Source organism: Coregonus clupeaformis, chromosome 14 (genome assembly GCF_020615455.1).
Source record: "Coregonus clupeaformis isolate EN_2021a chromosome 14, ASM2061545v1, whole genome shotgun sequence".
NCBI classification, from domain to species: domain Eukaryota; kingdom Metazoa; phylum Chordata; class Actinopteri; order Salmoniformes; family Salmonidae; genus Coregonus; species Coregonus clupeaformis.
Genome location: NC_059205.1, coordinates 27,997,002 through 28,021,393, shown reverse-complemented (window position 1 = coordinate 28,021,393; position 24,392 = coordinate 27,997,002). Strand labels below are relative to the sequence as shown.

General features: G+C 44.6%; 1 protein-coding gene across 1 annotated transcript in view; it reads right to left on the bottom strand.

The window, feature by feature from the left end:
• LOC121581062 (phospholipase ABHD3) overlaps positions 1 to 22,069 on the bottom strand; it is a 31,659-nt gene extending 9,590 nt beyond the window's left edge. Inside the window, exons 1-2 of the mRNA XM_041896425.1 lie at positions 21,827 to 22,069; positions 20,364 to 20,527 (exon numbers count right to left, since the gene is read on the bottom strand). Of these exons, the coding sequence (XP_041752359.1) occupies positions 20,364 to 20,527; positions 21,827 to 21,985 (323 nt within the window). The 5' untranslated portion in view covers positions 21,986 to 22,069. The remainder of the gene's footprint in view (positions 1 to 20,363; positions 20,528 to 21,826) is intronic.
• Between the last annotated feature and the right edge of the window lie 2,323 nt (positions 22,070 to 24,392).

Genomic DNA, 24,392 nt, shown 5'->3' with positions numbered 1-24,392 from the left:
TGTCTCTCCCTTTTCTGTTTCCCTTCCTCCTTGTTTTGTCCCCTCTGTGTCTGTTGTATCTGTATGTGTGTTTGTCCCCTTTATGTGGGTGTGTCTGGAGTGGATCAGGGGGCGTGCTCAGGATCTGCCTCTCCTGTGCAGCTGCGGGTTGTTTCCAGTGATTCCTGCCTACGCAGCTGCATCCTATTCTCTAATCAACCTGCACTACTAATTCCGGGGCATGGCTCTCCACCGGCGCCAGATCGTTGTTCTTACCAGAGCGGTAACTTGGCTCACCAGTAAAGTTATTTTGTCTTTGTCTTCAGCCTGGCTCTCCACTCTCCTTAACCTGTCATTTGTTTTGTCTTTAGTTTCGGACATACCTCCCAACCTGCCTGCCTTCCTGCCGGTCGGCCTGCCTGCCTGCCTGCCTGCCTGCCTGCCTCAGCCTCTCCTTCCTCCGGAGCCGACTAGCCCACTCTGTTCCTTTACTTCAGTTGTTTTTGGACGAAGACAATTTTAACTTTTATTAAATATTTTTGTTTCTTCCACTCCCTTTGTCGTGTTTGTTTCTCTGAGTGCTGGGTTGAACCATAGCCTAACAGAACGATCTGGCCATGGACCCAACAGAGAGACAGCACGGGCAAACGAAGACAGCTTCCAACAAGCTATCCAGGCTCAAGGAACGTTGCTAGGACAGCATGACCAACTGATTCGGACTCTTTTGGAAAATAATCATCAACTGCTGAACCAGGTGACTCAGTTAACTACACAAGTCTCTAAATTGTCTGTTATCAGTTCTCCATCTCTCTCTGACCCCCAGTTTGATGCACCCCAAGTTGGTTCCTCGGACATGATGCAGGCTTCGTTCCATCGGGAACCCCTGTCACGTCGCCTGAACCGTTCAATGGAGAATTGGACAAGTGCCGGGGATTTTTGCTTCAGTGTGACTTGATTTTTCGGCAGAGACCACTGTCATTTTCTACTGATTCCTCTAAGGTACATTATGTTCTGGGGCTGTTAAGAGGGAGAGCTCTGGTTTGGGCTGAGGCTGTGTGCTCAAATCAAACTTTGACTGGATTGACTTTCGCTGATTTTTCTGCTAAATTGAAGACTGTTTTTGACCATCCTGACCATGTGGGTAATTCCTCCAAGATACTTAATTTGAGGCAGGGTTCTAACAGTGTGGCTGAGTACTCTATTGAGTTCTGGACTTTGGCAGCGGACTCCAAGTGGAACAATGTGGCACTTCAAGGAGCATTTCTAAACGGTTTGAATGAAGCCATTAAGGATGAACTGGCTGCTCGTGACGAGCCACATGATTTACATTCTCTCGTTTCCCTGTCCATTAAGCTAGACAACCGGTTGCGGGAGAGGCGTCGGGAGAGAGGCGGTCGGCCGCATCTAGGAGGACGAGTTCCCCAGCCTTCAACCACTCGAGTCTCGCCTCCCGGAGCCGGCAGCTTCTTATTCCTGATTCCATCCCGAGCACAGAGGAGGAACCTATGCAAGTGGGTCGAGCTCGACTACCTCCAGCAGAACGGCAGCAGCGCTCCAGGCGGGTGAGTGCCTGTACTGTGGAGACGCCACACACATTCTGGCTACATGCCCTAAGCGGCCAAAAGACAAGGCTCGCTCAGTAACGGTGGGTCTACTTGCGAGCCCAGAGTTAGATCCTGAACCCATCATTCCCCGATTACAAGTACCTGTAACCTTACGTTTCCAGAGTCATTCCCTGCCACTCTCAGCTCTCTAGACTCAGGTGCAGAAGACAACTTTATTAGCCACCAGTTCGTTACACAAGCTCGTATCCCCATGGAGCCACTACCTACCCCCATTCGGGTCACAGCCCTTGATGGGCGCCTCCTCGCGGAGATAACTCATCAAACCACCCCCGTTTCCCTAGTGATTTCTGGCAATCATTGTGAAAGCATTCAGCTAAGAGTTATGTCTGGCTCAGCTACCTCCCTAATCCTTGGCTTCCCCTGGTTGGCTCTTCACAACCCACAAATTGATTGGACACGTCACACCATTCTCAGTTGGAGCACTAACTGCCATTCAGAGTGCCTTAGGTCAGCGGTTCCCCCCCACTAAGTGTAACCCAACTCATCCCTCAGCTCCTCTTGATCTGTCATCTGTCCCCAAAGAATACCATGACTTAGCGGAGGTTTTCAGTAAGGACAAGGCTCTGTCTCTACCACCACATAGGCCTTATGATTGCCCTATTGAACTGCTTCCTGGTGCTCCCCTTGCCCTCTAGTCGCTTATACAATCTGTCCCGACCGGAAAGAGAGGCAATGGAGCAGTACATTGGTGATTCTCTGGTCTCGGGCATAATCCGTCCCTCGTCGTCTCCTTTGGGTGCAGGTTTCTTTTTCGTGGAAAAGAAGGACAAGTCGTTACGCCCCTGTATCGATTTCAGGGGTTTAAACAACATAACTGTTAAAAACAAGTATCCCCTTCCACTCATCAACTCTGCTTTTGAACCTCTGCATGGCGCCACAGTTTTCTCCAAGCTCGACCTCAGGAACGCTTATCACCTTGTCCGGATCCGTAAGGGAGATGAGTGGAAAACCGCTTTCAACACTCCACTGGGACATTTTGAGTATTTGGTCATGCCATTTGGGCTCTCAAACGCCCCTGCTGTTTTCCAAGCCATGGTGAACGATGTTCTTAGGGGATTTTTTGAACCGTTTTGTCTTTGTATACCTGGATGATATTCTTGTTTTTTCCAAGTCACCCGAGGAGCATGAGTCACACGTCCGTCAAGTCCTTCAACGGCTCTTGGAAAACAAGCTGTATGTCAAAGCAGAGAAGTGTGAGTTCCACAAACAGTCTACATCGTTCCTTGGTTTCATCATTGAGAGCGGGCAGGTGAAGGCGGACCCGAGAAGATCCGGGCAGTGACGGAATGGCCCATACCCACCACCCGTAAGCAACTTCAACGATTTTTTGGGCTTTGCTAACTTCTACCGTAGGTTCATTAAGGGTTTTAGTAAAGTGGTGGCACCCCCTTACTAGACTCACATCCCCAAAAGTCCCTTTTCTGTGGTCCCCTGAGGCGGAGCAGGCGGTAGGGGTTTTGAAGGAACTGTTTTCCACCTCCCCTGTGTTGATACACCCCAATACCTCTCTGCAGTTTGTTGTGGAGGTGGGACGCGTCGGACTCAGGTGTGGAGCCGTCCTCTCCCAGCGCTCCCCACTGACCAAAAAGCTTCACCCCTGTGCTTTTTCTCCAAAAAAATTGTCACCCACAGAACGGAATTACGACGTTGGAAACCGAGAACTGCTGGCGGTCAAGCTAGCACTGGAAGAATGGCGGCACTGGCTGGATGGAGCTGAACTGCCGTTTGTGGTCTGGACAGACCACAAGAACTTGGCTTACATCCAAGCCACTAAGAGACTCAACTCACGCCAAGCCAGATGGGCCCTGTTTTTTAGTAGGTTTAACTTTATTCTTACATACAGACCGGGGTCAAGAAATGTTAAACCAGATGCTTTGTCCCGCCAGTTTGCTGACCCTTCGGAGACCAGCGAGCCTGAGGCAGTCCTGCCTTCCTCATGCGTCGTGGCGGCTGTTCAGTGGGAGATCGAGTCTCTTGTGAAGACTGCACTTGCCACGGACCGGGACCGGGTGATGGACCTCCCAACCTACTCTTTGTTCCCGAGACGGTCCGGTCTCAGGTGTTGCAGTGGATTCACACCTCCCGTTTTGCTGGTCACCCTGGGATGAGACGCACGTTGACGCTGCTTAGGAGACATTTTTGGTGGCCTTCAATGGAAACTGACGTTCGGGCTTTTGTGGCAGCCCTGTTCAACCTGTGCTCGGGCAAAGCTCCCATCAGTCCCCTTCGGGGCTGCTGCTACCCCCTCCCAGTTCCCAGCCGTCCCTGGTCCCACATAGCCATGGATTTTGTCACGGCCTACCCAAGTCTGAAGGTAATGATACTATACTTACCATTGTGGACAGATTCTCTAAATCTGTTCACTATATAGCATTACCAAAATTACCGTCTGCCAGTGAGACAGCGGACCTCCCTAGTCCAACATGTATTCCGTCCCCATGGAATACCTGTGGACATCGTATCTGATAGAGGCCCACAGTTTACTTCCCGTGTTTGGAAGGTTTTCTGTTCTGCTTTGGGTGCTTCCGTTAGTCTGTCCTCAGGGTTTCATCCCCAGACCAACGGTCAAACAGAAAAGAGCCAATCAAGACCTCGAAGCAACCCTTCGTTGTGTGGCTGCTCAACATCCATCATCCTGGGCCAAACATCTGCCTTGGATAGAATACGCCCACAACTCCCTCACCACCTCTGCCACTGGTCTTTCACCCTTGAGTTACCATGGGTTATCAACCCCCTCTGTTTCCTGCTCAGGAGAAGGAATTGGCTGTTCCTTCGGTTCAGGAGAACCTCCGCCGCTGCCAGAGAGTGTGGCGCGCGCTCGGGAAGCGTTGCTTGGACCACCGACAGGAACAAGATGACAGCGGATAGGAGCAGGACTCCCGCACCTGTGTTTCATCCTGGTCAAGAGGTTTGGCTGTCGTCTAGAACGTACCTCTTCGTACCAAATCACGCAAGCTGTCTCCTCGGTACCTGGGTCCGTTTGTGGTGGAGTCCATCATTAACCCCGCTGCGGTTCGTTTGAAGTTGCCTTCAGCCATGAAGATACACCCTACTTTCCACGTCTCCCAACTGAAACCTGTGTCCTCCAGCCTTTTGTGTCCGCCCGGCTGTTCCACCTCCACCTGTTCGTCTCATTGACGACCATCCGGCCTACACCGTCAGTAGGCTACTGGACTCTCGGAGGCGGGGTAGGGGTCTCAATACCTAGTCGATTGGGAAGGTTATGGACCAGAGGAGAGGTCTTGGGTCCCTAAGCGTTTTGTGTTGGATCCTCAGTTGATCACGGACTTCCATCACGACAACCCTGACAGGCCTGGTGGGTCGCCAGGTGGCGACCATTGAGGGGGGGTACTGTTATGTGGGCAGCTTGTCTCTCCCTTTTCTGTTTCCCTTCCTCCTTGTTTTGTCCCTCTGTGTCTGTTGTATCTGTATGTGTGTTTGTCCCCTTTATGTGGGTGTGTCTGGAGTGGATCAGGGGGCGTGCTCAGGATCTGCCTCTCCTGTGCAGCTGCGGGTTGTTTCCAGTGATTCCTGCCCTACGCAGCTGCATCCTATTCTCTAAGCAACCTGCACTACTAATTCCGGGGCATGGCTCTCCACCGGCGCCAGATCGTTGTTCTTACCAGAGCGGTAACTTGGCTCACCAGTAAAGTTATTTTGTCTTTGTCTTCAGCCTGGCTCTCCACTCTCCTTAACCTGTCATTTGTTTTGTCTTTAGTTTCGGACATACCTCCCAACCTGCCTGCCTTCCTGCCGGTCGGCCTGCCTGCCTGCCTGCCTGCCTCAGCCTCTCCTTCCTCCGGAGCCGACTAGCCCACTCTGTTCCTTTACTTCAGTTGTTTTTGGACGAAGACAATTTTTACTTTTATTAAATATTTTTGTTTCTTCCACTCCCTTTGTCGTGTTTGTTTCTCTGAGTGCTGGGTTGAACCATAGCCTAACACGTCGAACATCTCATTCAAAAATCATGGGGATTAATATGGAGTTGGTCCCCCCTTTGATGCTATAACAGCCTCCACTCTTCTGGGAAGGCTTTCCACTAGATGTTGGAACATTGCAGCGGGGACTTGCTTCCATTCAGCCACAAGAGCATTAGTGAGGTCGGGCATTTATGTTGGCCGATTAGGCCTGGCTCGCAGTCAGTGTTCCAATTCATCCCAAAGGTGTTCGATGGGGTTGAGGTCAGGGTTCTGTGCAGGCCAGTCATGTTCTTCCACACCAATCTCGACAAACCATTTCTGTATGGACCTCGCTTTGTGCACGGGGGCATTGTCATGCTGAAACAGGAAAGGCCTTCCCCAAACTGTTGCAACAAAGTTGGAAGCACAGAATCATCTAGAATGTCATTGTATGCTGTAGCGTTACGATTCCCCTTCACTGGAACTAAGGGGCCTAGCCTGAACCATGAAAAAAAGCCTCAGACTATTATTCCTCCTCCACCAAACTTTACAGTTGGCACTATGCATTGGGGCAGGTAGCGTTCTCCTGGCATGCGCCAAAACCAGATTCGTCCAGATGGTGAAGCGTGATTCATCACTCCAGAGAACACGTTTCCACTGCTCCAAAGCCCAATGGCAGCGAGCTTTACACCACTCCAACTGAAGCTTGGCATTGCACATGGTGATCTTAGGCTTATGTGCGGCTGTTCGGCCATGGAAACCGATTTCATTAAGCTCCCGACGAACAGTTCTTGTGCTGACGTTGTTTCCAGAGGCAGTTTGGAACTCGGTATTGAGTGTTGCAACCGAGGACAGACAATTTTTACGTGTTACGCACTTCAGCACTCAACGGTCCCGTTCTGTGAGTTTGTGTGGCCTACCACTTTGCGGCTGAGCCATTGTTTCTCCTACACTTTTCCAATTCACAATAACAGCACTTACAATTGACCGGGGCAGATCTAGCAGGGCAGAAATTTGACGAACTGACTTGTTGGAAAGGTTGCATCCTATGACAGTGCCACGTTGAAAGTCACTGAGCTCTTCAGTAAGGCCATTCTACTGCCAATATTTGTCTATGTAGATTGCATGGCTGTGTGCTCAATTCTATACACCTGTCAGCAACGTGTGTGGCTGAAATAGCCGAATCCACTAATTTGAAAGGGTGTCCACATACTTTTGTATATACTGTATAGTGTATATCTATATCTATATGTACACTGAACAAAAATATAAACGCAACATGTAAAGTGTTCGTCCCATGTTTCATGAGCTGAAATAAAAAATCCCTGAAATCTTCCATACGCACAAAAAGCTTATTTCTCTCCAATTTTGTGCACACATTTATTTACATCCCTGTTAGTGAGCATTTCTCCTTTGCAAAGAGAATCCATCCATCTGACAGGTGTGGCATATCAAGAAGCTGATTAAACAGCATGATCATTACACAGGCGCACGTTGTGCTGGGGACAATAAAAGGCCAATGTGCAGTTCTGTCACACATCACAATGCCACAGATGTCTCAAGTTTTGAGGGAGCGTGCAATTGGCATGCTGACTGCATGAATGTCCACCAGAGCTGTTGCCAGAGAATTTAATGTTAATTTTTCTACCGTAAGCCGCCTCCAACGTCGTTTTAGAGAATTTGGCAGTACGTCCAACCGGGCTCACAACCGCAGACCACGTGTATGGCGTCGTGTGGGCAAACGGTATGCTGATGTCAACGTTGTGAACAGAGTGCCCCATGGTGGCGGTGGGGTTATGGTATGGGCAGGCATAAGCTATGGACAACGAACACAATTGCATTTTATCAATGCCAATTTGAATGCACAGAACTACCGTGACGAGGTCCTGAGGCCCATTGTGAGGCCCATTTTTTTTAAAGGTATCTGTGACCAACAGATGCATATCTGTATTCCCAGTCATGTAAAATCCATACATAAGGGCCTAATACATTTATTTCAATTGACTGATTTCCTCATATGAACTGTAACTCAGTAAAATCTTTGAAATTGTTGTATGTTGTGTTTTTCTTCAGTATATACATATAGTCCCAGTCAAATGTTTGGACACACCTACTCATTCTTTATTTTTACTATTTTCTACATTGTAGTATAATAGTGAAGATGGCAAAACTATGAAATAACACATATGGAATCATGTAGTAACCAAACAAGTGTTAAACAAATCAAAACATATTTGAGATTTGAGATTTTTCAAAGTAGCCACCCTTTGCCTTGTTGACAGCTTTGCACACTCTTGGCATTCTCTCAACCAGCTTCATGAGGAATGCTTTTCCAACAGTCTTGAAGGAGTTCCCACATATGCTGAGCACTTGTTGGCTGCTTTTCCTTCAGATAAATCTACAATAATCGAGAATTTCAACAAGCATTTTGCTACGGCTGGCCATGCTTTCCACCTGGCTACCAATTCCCCGGCCACCAGCTCTGCACCCTCCGCTGCAACTTGCCCATGCCCCCCGCTTCTCCTTCACACAAATCCAGACAGCTGATGTTCTAAAAGAGCTGCAAAATCTGGACCCCTACAAATCATCTGGGCTAGACAATCTGGACCCTTTCTTTCTAAAACTAGCGCTGAAATTGTCGCAACCCCTATTACTAGCCTGTTCAACCTCTCTTTCGTAACGTCTGAGATCCCCAGAGATTGGAAAGCTGCCGCGGTCATCCCCCCTCTTCAAAGGGGGTGACACTCTAGATCCAAACTGTTACAGACCCATATCCATCCTGCCCTGCCTTTCAAAAGTTTTTGAAAGCCAAGTCAACAAACAGATCACCGACCATTTCGAATCCCACCGTACCTTCTCCGCTATGCAATCCGGGTTTCGAGCTGGTCATGGGTGCACTTCAGCCACGCTCAAGGTCCTAAACGATATTATAACCGCGATCGATAATAGACAGTACTGTGCAGCCGTTTTCATTGACCTGGCCAAGGCTTTCGACTCTGTCAACCACCACATTCTTATTGGCAGACTAAATAGCCTTGGTTTCTCAAATGACTGCCTCGCCTGGTTCACCAACTACTTCTCAGATAGAGTTCAATGTGTCAAATCGGAGGGCCTGTTGTCTGGACCTATGGCAGTCTCTATGGGGTGCCACAGGGTTCAATTCTTGGGCCAACTCTTTTCTCTGTGTATATCAATGACGTCGCTCTTGCTGCTGGTGACTCTCAGATCCACCTCTACGCAGACGACACCATTTTGTATACATCTGGCCCTTCATTGGACACTGTGTTAACAAACCTCCAAACGAGCTTCAATTCCATACAACACTCCTTCAGTAGCCTCCAACTGCTCTCTAAACACTAGTAAAACTAAATGCATGCTCTTCAACCGAACGCTGCTTGCACCCGCCCACCCGACTAGAATCACTACTCTAGATGGGTCTGACCTAGAGTATGTGGACAACTACAAATATCTAGGTGTCTGGTTAGACTGTAAACTCTCCTTCCAGACTCACATTAAGAATCTCCAATCCAAAGTTAAATCTAGAATCGGTTTCCTATTTCGCAACAAAGCCTCCTTCACTCATGCTGCCAAACATGCCCCTCGTAAAACTGACTATCCTACCGATCCTTGACTTCGGCGATGTCATTTACAAAATAGCCTCCAACACTCTACTCAGCAAATTGGATGTTGTCTATCACAGTGCCATCCGTTTTGTCTCCAAAGCCCCATATAATACCCACCACTGTGACCTGTACGCTCTTGTTGGCTGGTCCTCACTACATATTCGTCGCCAAACCCACTGGCTCCAGGCCATCTATAAATCACTGCTAGGCAAATCCCCGCCTTATCTTAGCTCATTGGTCACCATAGCAACACCCACCCGTAGTCTGCGCTCCAGCGGGTATATCTCACTGGTCATCCCCAAAGCCAACACCTCCTTTGGCCGCAATTCCTTCCAGTTCTCTGCTGCCAATGACTGGAACAAATTGCAAAAATCTCTGAAGCTGGAGACACTTATCTCTCTCACTAACTTTAAGCATCAGTTGTCAGAGCACCTTACCGATCACTGCACCTGTACACAGCCCATCTGAAATTAGCCCGCCCAACTACCTCATCCCTATATTGTTATTTATTTTGCTCATTTGTACCCCAGTATCTCTATTTGCACATCATCTCTTGCACATCATTCCAGTGTTAATACTAAATTGTAATTATTTTGCACTATAGCCTATTTTATTGCCTTACCTCCATAACTTGCTAAATTTGCACACTGTATATTATATGTATTTCTGTTGTATTTTTGACTTTGTTTTGTTTTACCCCATATGTAACTCTGTGTTGTTGTTTTTATCGCACTGCTTTGCTTTATCTTGGCCAGGTCGCAGTTGTAAATGAGAACTTGTTCTCAACTGGTTTACCTGGTTAAATAATGGTGAAAAAAAATAAAAAAAATAAAAAATAAACTCTGCAGTCCAACTCATCTCAAACCATCACAATTGTGTTGAGGTCGGGTAATTGTGGAGGCCAGGTCATCTGATGCAGCACTCCATCACTCTCCTTCTTGGTCAAATAGCCCTTACACAGCCTGGAGGTGTGTTTTGGGTCATTGTCCTGTTGAAAAACAAATCATAGTCCCACTAAGTGCAAACCAGATGGGATGGCATATCGATGCAGGAATGCTGTGGTAGCCATGCTGGTTAAGTGTGCCTTGAATTCTAAATAAATCAGTGATAGTGTCACCGGCAAAGCACCCCCACACCATCATACCTCCTCCTCCATGCTTCTCAGTGGGAACTACACATGCGGAGATCATCCATTCACCTACTCTGCGTCTCACAAAGACACGGCAGTTGGAACCAAAAATCTCAAATTTGGACTCATCAGACCAAAAGACAGATTTCCACCGGTCTAATGTCCATTGTTCATGTTTCTTGGCCCAAGCAAGTCTCTTCTTATTATTGGTGTCCTTTAGTAGTGCTTTCTTTGCAGCAATTCAACCATGAAGGCCTGATTCACGCAGTCTCCTCTGAACAGTTGATGTTGAGATGTGTCTGTTACTTGAACTCTGTGAAGCATTTATTTGGGCTGCAATCTGAGGCACAGTTAACTCTAATGAACTTATCCTTTGCAGTAGAGGTAACTCTGGGTCTTCCATTCCTGTGGTGGTCCTCATGAGAGCCAGTTTCATCATAGCGCTTGATGGTTTTTGCAACTGCACTTGAAGAAACGTTCAAAGTTTTTGAAATTTTCTGGATTGACTGACCTTCGTGTCTTAAAGTAATGATGGACTGTCGTATCTATTTGCTCATTTGAGCTGTTCTTGCCATAATATGGACTTGGTAGTTTACCAAATAGGGCTATCTTCTGTATACCACCCCTTCTTTGTCACAACACAACTGATTGGCTCAAACGCATTAAGAAGGAAAGAAATTCCAAAATTTAACTTTTAAGAAGGCACACCTGTTAATTGAAATGCATTCCAGGTGACTACCTCATGAAGCTGGTTGAGAGAATGCCAAGAGTGTGCAAAGCTGTCATCAAGGCAAAGGGTGGCTACTTTGAAGAATCTCAAATAGAAAATATATTTTGATTTGTTTAACACTTTTTTGGTTACTACATGATTCCATATGTGTTATTTTTATATTCTACAATGTAGAAAATAGTAAAAATAAAGAAAAACCCTTGAATGAGTAGGTGTGTCCAAACTGGTACTGTATATAGATATCTGAAATGTAATACTTTACGGTATAGAATTATTAACACTGTAATGTTTATTTTCTTGTTGGTCCCTAAATGGATCTATATTCCATGCAAGTGTTTTCACTTGAGAAATACTGCACCAAACATCTTATTTAGATGTAAAATTGTGCGACTGAGACCTCCTCGGCAAAAACGCCCAAATTAATTACAGATCTATCTTAAATTAATTCTGACTATGTTGTATGGTGTCTCAAGAGGGACAAAGTAATATTGCGTTTTTTAAGCAAAGGTATTTTAAGAGAATATGCAAGGCACAGATGTTCCCTTTGCCCTAGCCGAGTTCTGCTAGGAGCAAACCAAACTAAGTATGCAGATCATTTTTGCCACCTAATTGGTCTTTTGACCAATCAGATCAGATCTTTTGCCTCTGATCTTGGGCAAAAGATCAGAATTGGCCTGCTGTGCAATTGCAGCCGTGCAGTCCCACCTCTACCGTGCAGTCCCACCTCTACCACCTCACAGGCTACGTTTGTACAGGCAGCCCAATTCAGATCTTTTGCCAATGATTTGGCATATCTGATACCTATCTGATCTTTTCCCTAATGTGTAAACAGAAAAAAACACATGGAATCTGATTTTTTTTTACTTCCAATTAATATCACATCCATACGTGGATCTCAATCCTGATGCTCCATATGCGACCTCGGTCTGGGCGCTCAGATCAGATGTTTTTGCTCTGAAGTGATTTTGCTCGCTGCATCTGCAGTGGATACTTATGGAGAATAAATGTATAGTTTCCACAAGCCTACCCCGTTAGCTGGGGTCAATGAGTCCCAGTGCAATCCATCTCACGCCACCAACCGAGTGATCAGACAACAACATTGGCTGGCACTGTGGCCAATGTCTGTCTGTCTGACTGGAAGAGGAATGAAATTACAGAACCACACCAGCATTAAATATGCACTTAAAGGCGAGACTAGGGCAGCCACTGGGGTCGTGGGTCGTGCACCAATCTGGAGCCAGCTGGCCGGTCATGTACCAATCGGGAACGAGCACGACCCACCTACAGAAACAGGAGGACACCTCTTTTATAGACATGCTAATCCCAGATTCGGATGACTGGTGAGAGAGAGAGAGAAATTTCACTCCGACAGCCAGTGACAGTCGAGACAAACCTGGTCAGATTTCAAGGATCTCTGTTCCATTCAGTGCAACATTCTGTGGTTGTCAAATAGTCCAATTGCCATGGTCTGAGGCACTTTCCAATTCTAGTAATGCGATTTCTATGCTCTGTCCTTGTGTAGATTTGATTATGTATAGTAGAGGTCTTCTCTTCCCTCAGAACTAATAACCTCCAGTAAATATAATCGGCTAAACACACACACACACACGCACAGGCTTTGATCTGAGACAGGTGGTGGGTGAGACCTGCATGCTGCCACAGTGCATTGTGGGAAGTGGGAAACATGTAGCGGCTTGATTGGACAATGGTCAGAAAAAAGGCCAAGGGAAGTGCCCTTGGCACTAGGGCATCCTTCTGAGTCACTGGGTCAGATTAGGGCAAGTCAGCATTTACTACATTGACATACTGTATGTATGTTTGACTGACTGCATGAGTAGAATGGCTGTCAAGGCCAGGACAATAGTAATAGACGGCCTATAGTCCCATTCTGTGGTTAGTTACCTATAGTGCCACTTTCAGCAATAGTAGTAAAGATTTCAGAAGAAGGTCTACTCTCCATCTTGATTGGCTATCGAAGTTGATGATGACATCGCTCCTTATTGGACAGCCTACATCAATACAGTAACTGATGACGCTGATCAAACAATTAGGTATTTTTGGTCAGTAAATCAAATCAAATCACTATTTTGATTCCAGCTCTGTGGAATATACTATATATACACAGTATATATATATATATATATATATATATATATACAGTGGGGGAAAAAAGTATTTAGTCAGCCACCAATTGTGCAAGTTCTCCCACTTAAAAAGATGAGAGAGGCTTGTAATTTTCATCATAGGTACACGTCAACTATGACAGACAAATTGAGGAAAAGAAATCCAGAAAATCACATTGTAGGATTTTTTATGAATTTATTTGCAAATTATGGTGGAAAATAAGTATTTGGTCACCTACAAACAAGCAAGATTTCTGGCTCTCACAGACCTGTAACTTCTTCTTTAAGAGGCTCCTCTGTCCTCCACTCGTTACCTGTATTAATGGCACCTGTTTGAACTTGTTATCAATATAAAAGACACCTGTCCACAACCTCAAACAGTCACACTCCAAACTCCACTATGGCCAAGACCAAAGAGCTGTCAAAGGACACCAGAAACTAAATTGTAGACCTGCACCAGGCTGGGAAGACTGAATCTGCAATAGGTAGCAGCTTGGTTTGAAGAAATCAACTGTGGGAGCAATTATTAGGAAATGGAAGACATAGAAGACCACTGATAATCTCCCTCGATCTGGGGCTCCACGCAAGATCTCACCCCGTGGGGTCAAAATTATCACAAGAACGGTGAGCAAAAATCCCAGAACCACACGGGGGGACCTAGTGAATGACCTGCAGAGAGCTGGGACCAAAGTAACAAAGCCTACCATCAGTAACACACTACGCCGCCAGGGAATCAAATCCTGCAGTGCCAGACGTGTCCCGCTGCTTAAGCCAGTACATGTCCAGGCCCGTCTGAAGTTTGCTAGAGTGCATTTGGATGATCCAGAAGAGGATTGGGAGAATGTCATATGGTCAGATGAAACCAAAATATAACTTTTTGGTAAAAACTCAACTCATTGTGTTTGGAGGAAAAAGAATGCTGAGTTGCATCCAAAGAACACCATACCTACTGTGAAGCATGGGGGTGGAAACATCATGCTTTGGGGCTGTTTTTCTGCAAAGGGACCAGGACGACTGATCCGTGTAAAGGAAAGAATGAATGGGGCCATGTATCGTGAGATTTTGAGTGAAAACCTCCTTCCATCAGCAAGGGCATTGAAGATGAAACGTGGCTGGGTCTTTCAGCAAGACAATGATCCCAAACACACCGCCCGGGCAACGAAGGAGTGGCTTCGTAAGAAGCATTTCAAGGTCCTGGAGTGGCCTAGCCAGTCTCCAGATCTCAACCCCATAGAAAATCTTTGGAGGGAGTTGAAAGTCCGTGTTGCCCAGCGACAGACCCAAAACATCACTGCTCTAGAGGAGATCTGCATGGAGGAATGGGCCAAAATACCAGCAACAGTGTGTGAAAACCTTGTCAAGACTTACAGAAAATGTTTGACCTGTGTCATTGCCAACAAAGGGTATATAACAAAGTATTGAGAAACGTTTGTTATTGACCAAATACTTATTTTCCACCATAGTTTGCAAATAAATTCATTAAAAATCCTACAATGTGATTTTCAGGATTTTTTTCCTCATTTTGTCTGTCATAGTTGACGTGTACCTATGATGAAAATTACAGGCCTCTCTCATCTTTTTAAGTGGGAGAACTTGCACAATTGGTGGCTGACTAAATACTTTTTTCTCCCACTATATATATATACAGTACCAGTCAAAAGTTTGGACACACCTACTCATTCCAGGGTTTTTCTTTATTTTTATTATTTTCTACATTGTAGAATAATAGTGAAGACATCAAAACTATAAAATAACACATATGGAATCCTGTAGTAACCAATTTTCTATTTGAGATTCTTCAAAGTAGCCACCCTTTGACTTGATGACAGCTTTGCACAATCTTGGCATTCTCTCAACCAGCTTCATGAGGTAGTCACCTGGAATGCATTTCAATTAACAGGTGTGCCTTCTTAAAAGTTAATTTGTGGAATTTATTTCCTTCTTAATGCGTTTGAGCCAATCAGTTGTGTTGTGACAAGGTAGGGGTGGTATACAGAAGATAGCCCTATTTGGTAAAAGAGCAAGTCCATATTATGGCAAGAATAGCTCAAATAAGCAAATAGATACGACAGTCCATTATTACCTTAAGACATGAAGGTCAGTCAATCCGGAAAATTTCAAGAACTTTCTTGTGCAGTTGCAAAAACAATCAAGCGCTATGATGAAACTGGCCCTCATGAGGACCGCCACAGGAAAGGAAGACCCAGAGTTACCTCTGCTGCAGAGGATAAGTTCACTAGAGTTACCAGCCTCAGATTGCAGCCCAAATCAATGCTTCAAAGAGTTCAAGTCACAGACACATCTCAACACCAACTGTTCAGAGGGGACTGTGTGAATCAGGCCTTCATGGTCGAATTGCTGCAAAAAAAAAACACTACTAAAGGACACCAATAAGGAGAAGAGACCTGCTTGGGCCAAGAAACACGAGCAATGGACATTAGACAGGTGGAAATCTGTTCTTTGGTCTGATGAGTCCAAATTTGAGATTTTTGGTTCCAACCGCCGTGTCTTTGTGAGACTTGTTGTGGGTGAATGGATGATCTCCGCATGTGTAGTTCCCACCGTAAAGCATGGATGAGGAGGTGTTATGGTGTGGGGGTGCTTTGCTTGTGACAATGTCACTGATTTATTTAGAATTCAAGGCACACTTAACCAGCATGGCTACCACAGCATTCTGCAGCAATACGCCATCCAATCTGGTTTGGGCTTAGTGGGACTATCATTTGTTTTTCAACAGGACAATGACCCAACACACCTCCAGGCTGTGTAAGGGCTATTTGACCAAGAAGGAGAGTAATGGAGTGTTGCATCAGATGACCTGGCCTCCACAATCCCCCGACCTCAACCCAATTGAGATGGTTTGGGATGAGTTGGACTGCAGAGTGAAGGAAAAGCAGCCAACAAGTGCTCAGCATATGTGGGAACTCCTTCAAGACTGTTGGAAAAGCATTCCAGGTGAAGCTGGTTGAGAGAATGCCAAGAGTGTGCAAAGCTGTCATCAAGGCAAAGGGTGGCTATTTGAAGAATCTCAAATAGAAAATATATTTTGATTTGTTTAACACTTTTTTGGTTACTACATGATTCCATATGTGTTATTTCATAGTTTTGATGTCTTCACTATTATTCTACAATGTAGAAAATAATAAAAATAAAGAATGGTGTGTCCAAACTTTTGACTGGTACTATATATATATACAGTGCCTTCGGAAAGTATTCAGACCCCTTGACTTCTTCCGCATTTTGTTACGTTACAGCCTTATTCTGAAATGGATGAAATAAATAAGAAATCTCAGCAATTTACACACAATACCCAAAATGACAAAGCAAAAACAGGTTGTTAGAAATTTATGCAAATGTATAAAACCTTAAAAACGGAAATACTAAATTTACATAAGTATTCAAACCCTTTGCTATAAGACTCGAAGTTGAGCTTAGGTGCATCCTGTTTACATTGATCATCTTTGTTGTAAATTCAATTGATTAGACATGATTTGGAAAGGCACACACCTATCTATATCAGGTCCCACAGTTGACAGTGCATGTCAGAGCAAAAATCAAGCCATGAGGTGAAGGAATTGTCCATAGAGCTCCGAGACAGGATTGTGTCGAGGCACAGATCTGGGGAAGGCTACCAAAAAACTTCTGCAGCATTGAAGGTCCCCAAGAACACAGTTGCCTCCATCATTCTTAAACGGAAGAAGTTTGGAACCACCAAGACTCTTCCTAGAGCAAAACTGAGCAATCGGGAGAGAAGGTCCCGATGGTCACTCTGACAGAGCTCTAGAGTTCCTCTGTGGAGATGGGAGAACCTTCCAGAAGGACAACCATCTCTGCAGCCCTCCACCAATCAGGCCTTTATGGTAGAGTGGCCAGACGGAAGCCACTCCTCAGTAAAAGGCACATGTGGTCCTCTGTAGCTGAATTGGTAGAGCATGACGCTTGTAACGCCAGGGTAGTGGGTTCGATCACCGGGACCACCCATACGTAAAAATGGATGCACGCATGACTGTAAGTCGCTTTGGATAAAAGCGTCTGCTAAATGGCATCTTATTATTATATTATTATGACAACCCACTTGGAGTTTGCCAAAAGGCATCTGAAGACTCTCAGACCATGAGAAACAAGATTCTCTGGTCTGATTAAACCAAAATTGAACTCTTTGGCCTGAATGCCAAGCGTCACGTCTGGAGGAAACCTGGCACCATCCCTACGGTGAAGCATGGTGGTGGCAGCATCATGCTGTGGGGATGTTTTTCAGCGGCAGGGACTGGGAGACTAGTCAGGATCGAGGGAAAGATGAACGGAGCAAAGTACAGAGAGATTCTTGATGAAAACCTGCTCCAGAGAGCTCAGGACCTCAGACTGGGGTGAAGGTTCACCTTCCAACAGGACAACGACCCTAAGCACACAGCCAAGACAACGCAGGAGTGGCTTAGGGACAAGTCTCTGAACGTCCTTGAGTGGCCCAGCCAGAGCCCGGACTTGAACCCGATCGAACATCTCTGGAGAGACCTGAAAATAGCTATGCAGCAACACTCCCCATCCAACCTGACAGAGCTTGAGAGCATCTGCAGAGAATAATAGGAGAAACTCCCCAAATACAGGTGTGCCAAGTTTGTAGTGTCATACCCAAGAAGACTCGATGCTGTAATCATAAAACGATCAACAGTGTAAGGAAGGTGACGCCTGTTCTTAACACAGCAAGAACTTTTCCACTACTTTACTGTATGCTTCCCAGTCGAAACAGTTCATGCATATATTTTGATGAGATGTTGAGACATTTTTGTTCGTTTTGACTGCTGACTACGGTGGAAACTGAGCATTTGAGTTTGATGTTAACCATGAGTTTATCTTTGCAAATGATACAACAATAGCATCGATTTAGCCTAACAGAATAATAGAGGAATAGAGCATATGACAACTGAAGTAATCTTTAAAAGCCTTTCATGTTCATATCATAATATATACAGTAAAAATATATTTATTTGTGTCATTTAAATTTGCCATTAAGATATGGCCATCTATTGCTTTTATGTAACTAAATAATAAAATTAATAATTGCTCAAAGAGTCTGTGACTGCCAAAGGTGCTTCAACAAAGTACTGAGTAAATGGTCTGAAAACTGATGTAAATGTGATATTTCTGTTTAAAATTTTTAATACATTTGCGAAAATCTCTAAAAATCTGTTTTTGCTTAGTGATTATGGGGTATTGTGTGTAGATTGAGTAGATACAATTTTAGAATATTTTAGAATAAGGCTGTAACTAACGTAACAAAATGTGGAAAAAGTCAAGGGGTCTGAATACTTTCCAAAGGCACTGTATTTATACTAACTACCCCCAACTCCTTTTAATTAATTTCAACCCACCTAATAAATGCAGAAGGCCTGGGACACCCTGCCATTAATCTCTAACAGAATGAATTAAAGTAGCAGCGGTTGCCTGAGCCAATACCATCACACAAAAGATTCCTTTCACGTTTCTGCTGCTGTCTTGACTAAGGACAAGAGGTGGGACCCACTGGGCACAGATGTCAATTCAACGTCTATTCTAATTTGATTGAAATGACGTGGAAACAACATTGATTCAACTAGTGTGTGCCCAGTGGGGAGATTTGTTTAACGTTGTGAAACGTTAAATAACGGGCACATTTCAGTACTTGATCAAACCAACTGCTAAAGCCTAATAATAAAACAATCAACAGTGTAAGGAAGGTGACGCCTGTTCTTAACACAGCAAGAACTTTTCCATTACTTTACTGTATGCTTCCCAGTCGAAACAGTTCATGCATATATTTTGATGAAATGTTGAGACATTTTTGTTTGTTTTGGCTGCTGACTACAGTGGAAACTGAGCATTTGAGTTTGATGTTAACCATGAGTTTATTTTACCTTGACCAATTATGTGACCTGACCAGGAAAAACATAGGGCTAAATTCCCATACCCTTTAACTAGGGCCCAGAGTTGTTCCTTGTCAGATCACGTGGCAAGGAAAGACTCAGGGCACTGACTAACCATGGGAGATTCCCTAGCCTGAGGATAACAGGTGCATTGACTACGTTGGTAACTGGTGATGAGTGGATAACGTCTGCTGCAGGAAGTGGATTACCTGGTCACTAGGCTAAGTGACCCTTGAACTTTGCCACATATTTAAGAGAATTGGTGATAAATCACAATCTGTATTAAAAATAATAATCTACTAATCTAGCAATCTAGCAACTGTAGTATATGGTAGCCTAATGAGTCTGATTGCTAACAGCATTATCAGTCATCATCAGTGATCACCATGCTCTCTTATTTAGGGAATGGTAGGCTATAGTAAAGTAATACAGGGTGTAGTAATTGTAGGCTACAGTATTTCTCACAATATTCTATTCATTTGCTGGCTTATTTATCTTATTTAGGGATAGTGTAGAGCAGCAGCTGTATCCCTGAAGTGACCTTCAACCTCCCTGCTCCTCAATACTTCTTCCACTGGATCAAAGCTTCAGCCAGGTAGGATGCATGATAGTGGCAAAATGGAATTGGGTTGGATTTAGTAATGGTAGGCTACAGTATTTCTTAGAATTTTGACTGGAATTGTGTTTGTCATTGTTAATAAATGCAGCATTTATTCCAGTTCAAAATAGTTTTACAAAATACTTTACTCATAAGATTGAGCTGCTTCCCTCTTCTCAATGACACACATAAAACATGTTAACCAAATCTTTTGCAAATGATACAACAATAGCATATATTTAGCCTAACAGAATGATAGAGGAATAGAGCATATGACAACTGAAGTAATCTTTAAAAGCCTTTCATGTTCATATCATAATATATACAGTAAAAATATATTTATTTGTGTCATTTAAATGTACCATTATGATATGGCCATCTATTGCTTTATGTAACTAAATAATGAAAGTAATAATTGTTCAAAGAGTCTGTGACTGTGGTTGCAGGAAAATAAAATGTTAGGATGGCTTTTTTTATTTTTACATGCCCACCAAAAGGTCTGTGCATGGCCCTGCATACAGGTGTATTTTTTAACTAACACCATGCAACAGGCTTCTCTCTTATAAGACATGAGCTCCATGAGTTTAAACCTATTTCTCCAGTTGAATTCCAGTTCACCCAGTTCCATTTCACCATCAGACCAGGGAAACCCATTCCCTTCACATGCTGAAGATCCTCTCAGCAATATGTTCATTTTGAGATACTTGTTTCAACAATAACACTACTACCATCACTTCTGATCCTATAAAAGTCTTACTTTCTGTAGCTGACCCCCGGTTTAGCTGTGACGAATGGTCTAAGCAGTGTCTGGATCCGGCTCTCCCAGCACCAGAAGGTGGGGTAGTAGGTCTCTGACACCACGGGACATTGGTCCCGCAGGAACTGGTAGAACTTCTTACCACCAGAAATCAGTTGGGGCTTCTGCAATACAAGACATGAACAGTGTGAGTGAGTGATGTGGCTTTCAAATAATGACATTATTGAGGAGAAATGGAGGAGGAATGTCTGGCCATGCAAGTCAAAGATACATTGTTGTGCCTTTCCTAAATTGAACTAACACAATGTATACTACTGATGACAAACAATCTCCTGAAAACAGTTCATTATACTTCATCATTCACAATCTACACCACCCCACCCTTACAATACCCTTGATAACATAGTGCAGCCTCGTCACTTAAATCACATGATATCGAATTATCTTTGTCTTGCACTTTCATAAATGACATGTCAACATGAGTCATATTTCATTGTTCCATATTGTTATTTGCCTAGTGTCTTTGCATTCATGGTGCATCATATTCCAAAGGAAGGATCTCAACAACTATAGTGTAATTGTAATGCAATATCAAGACTGGAATCTCAATATTTTATGTTGCCCTAATTTTTGTCTAGAGGACTGTGTAAAGTGTCAGAAAATAGTAAATGTTTTGGTGAGTTTTAGGGACATTCTGCAGTCACTAGTGGAGATGAAGGAGAGGTCATGAGAACACAGTGACAGTAGGCAGTGTTGTAACTGGGATTATATGAGGTCACCACAATATCAAACACATCTGTCCCATCAGAGCATAAAGGCCCATATACATGTTCAGCATATCTCTGAACCTGTATAACAAAGAATAGAATGCAAGGCTGTTCTAGTAGGTGTTATTATAATCAAACATTCGCCTAATGTTATATAGGCCTATGCATTTCATTATGGGGGAAATCGAATATTGGAAAATCCATTAATTTCTGAATATGCAGTATAACTACAGTAGGTAAAGAACAAACACTGCATGAAGATTTCTGACAGCTTGTATAACAATAGCAAAAACGAGCCTACATGATCGACATTTCAGATTACAAAACGAACAAAGGACTCTCTATAAAATATCTGCGGCCTGAATAGCAATTAAACATTTGTAAATATGTAACCTAGGCCTAATTGTACACATTTTGAATTTTCACATTTAGTCTGGAGAAAAATCATACGATAGCATTTTATTGAGAGATGTCATTATATCGCATGTGCAGTACCGCAGATGCACGTATGCTACTGTAATAAATCCGCCCCCTCAGCAAACCATGCAGCAGCTGAGCCGGCTTGATGCGCAAAAGCGCGAGCAATAGTCCTCATAATAACCTTTATGCCACATTCGAATAATTACAAGACAAGTTGCCGGTTACAATGTATCCCAAATAATAATTATTCAAAGCAGCCTCTGTGACCCCCCCTACCTTCGCGACAGAGATCAAGTAATAGTAGGCATAAGCTGCGCTGAAGCCGAGCACCAGTGACAGTACTCCAGATCCAAAAAGTCCAACTTTCACTTGATTTTCCAGATAAAGGGACAGGTCCCTTGTCAAAACATAAAAATTGAAGTCCAGTGAGATCATTGCCAGGTCCCTGTTATCTCGCGCTCTTCAGCTATAGCGGCCAGGATCGAATGAAACCTCTGCTGCTCTGGATGCATGCACTAATGTGAAGGGGAAAGTCAAGGGGAGCGATATATATATAGAGGCAGACGATGGCGCTCTTTGACCGGACTGCGCTGAGCTGTAGCAGCCGCAATAGTAGGCTATATAACACCTGCAGTGGAAGCAGCCAACATTGTAATCGGGACAGCGGGAGCGGGTTTTGACTAGAAATAAAACATATTTTGTCAGATTTGACTTTTTCGTAGCAGGTTCGGTGAACTTACGCAGCAGGTTAGGATAATTCAAGTTAGGATAATTAGGTTAAGGTTAGGAAAAGGGTGAAGGTTATGGTTAGCTAAAATGCAACAATAAAAAACAACTTTATTTGGCCTGCTTCATCAGAGATTAGGCTTTTGGAAAGAGCTTGGCATCGTGGTCCATCAATCAATGTAATAGAGTCAATCAAATAGAATAGATTCCTATGGTAAATGTTTTCACATGTATGTCTATGATCCATGTTTTACCACATTATTACAGTGGGGAGAACAAGTATTTGATACACTGCCGATTTTGCAGGTTTTCCTACTTACAAAGCATGTAGAGGTCTGTAATTTGTATCATAGGTACCCTTCAACTGCTAGAGACGGAATCTAAAACAAAAATCCAGAAAATCACATTGTATGATTTTAAGTAACTAATTTGCATTTTACTGCATGACATAAGTAATTGATACATCAGAAAAGCAGAACTTAATATTTGGTACAGAAACCTTTGTTTGCAATTACAGAGATCATAAGTTTCCTGTAGGTCTTGACCAGGTTTGCACACACTGCAGCAGGGATTTTGGCCCACTCCTCCATACAGACCTTCTCCAGATCCTTCAGGTTTCGGGGCTGTCGCTGGGCAATACGGACTTTCAGCTCCCTCCAAAGATGTTCTATTGGGTTCAGGTCTGGAGACTGGCTAGGCCACTCCAGGACCTTGAGATTTACATTTACATTTACGTCATTTAGTAGACGCTCTTATCCAGAGCGACTTACAAATTGGTGCATTCACCCTATAGCCAGTGGGATAACCACTTTACAATTATTATTATTATTATTATTATTTTTATTTATTTTTTTGGGGGGTAGAAGGATTACTTTATCCTATCCCAGGTATTCCTTAAAGAGGTGGGGTTTCAAATGTCTCCGGAAGGTGGTGAGTGACTCCGCTGTCCTGGCGTCGTGAGGGAGCTTGTTCCACCATTGGGGTGCCAGAGCAGCGAACAGTTTTGACTGGGCTGAGCGGGAACTATGCTTCCCGCAGAGGAAGGGAGCCAGCAGGCCAGAGGTGGATGAACGCAATGCCCTCGTTTGGGTGTAGGGACTGATCAGAGCCTGAAGGTACGGAGGTGCCGTTCCCCTCACAGCTCCATAGGCAAGCACCATGGTCTTGTAACAGATGCGAGCTTCAACTGGAAGCCAGTGGAGTGTGCGGAGGAGCGGGGTGACGTGAGAGAACTTGGGAAGGTTGAACACCAGACGGGCTGCGGCATTCTGGATTAGTTGTAGGGGTTTAATGGCACAGGCAGGGAGCCCAGCCAACAGCGAGTTGCAGTAATCCAGACGGGAGATGACAAGTGCCTGGATTAGGACCTGTGCCGCTTCCTGTGTAAGGCAGGGTCGTACTCTCCGAATGTTGTAGAGCATGAACCTACAGGATCGGGTCACCGCCTTGATGTTAGCGGAGAACGACAGGGTGTTGTACAGGGTCACGCCAAGGCTCTTCGCACTCTGGGAGGAGGACACAACGGAGTTGTCAACCGTGATGGCGAGATCATGGAACGGGCAGTCCTTCCCCGGGAGGAAGAGCAGCTCCGTCTTGCCAAGGTTCAGCTTGAAGTGGTGATCCGTCATCCATACTGATATGTCTGCCAGACATGCAGAGATGCGATTCGCCACCTGGTTATCAGAAGGGGGTAAAGATGCTTCTTATGGAGCCACTCCTTAGTTTCCCTGGCTGTGTGTTTCGGGTCGTTGTCATGCTGGAAGACCCAGCCATGACCCGTCTTCAATGCTCTTACTGAGGGAAGGAGGTTTTTGGCCAAGATCTCGCGATACATGGCCCCATCCATCCTCCCCTCAATACGGTGCAGTCGTCCTGTCCCCTTTGCAGAAAAGCATCCCCAAAGAATGATGTTTCCACCTCCATGCTTCACGGTTGGGATGGTGTTCCTGGGGTTGTACTCATCCTTCTTCTTCCACCAAAACACGGCGAGTGGAGTTTAGACCAAAAAGCTCTATTTTTGTCTCATCAGACCACATGACCTTCTCCCATTCCTCCTCTGGATCATCCAGATGGTCATTGGCAAACTTCAGACGGGCCTGGACATGCGCTGGCTTGA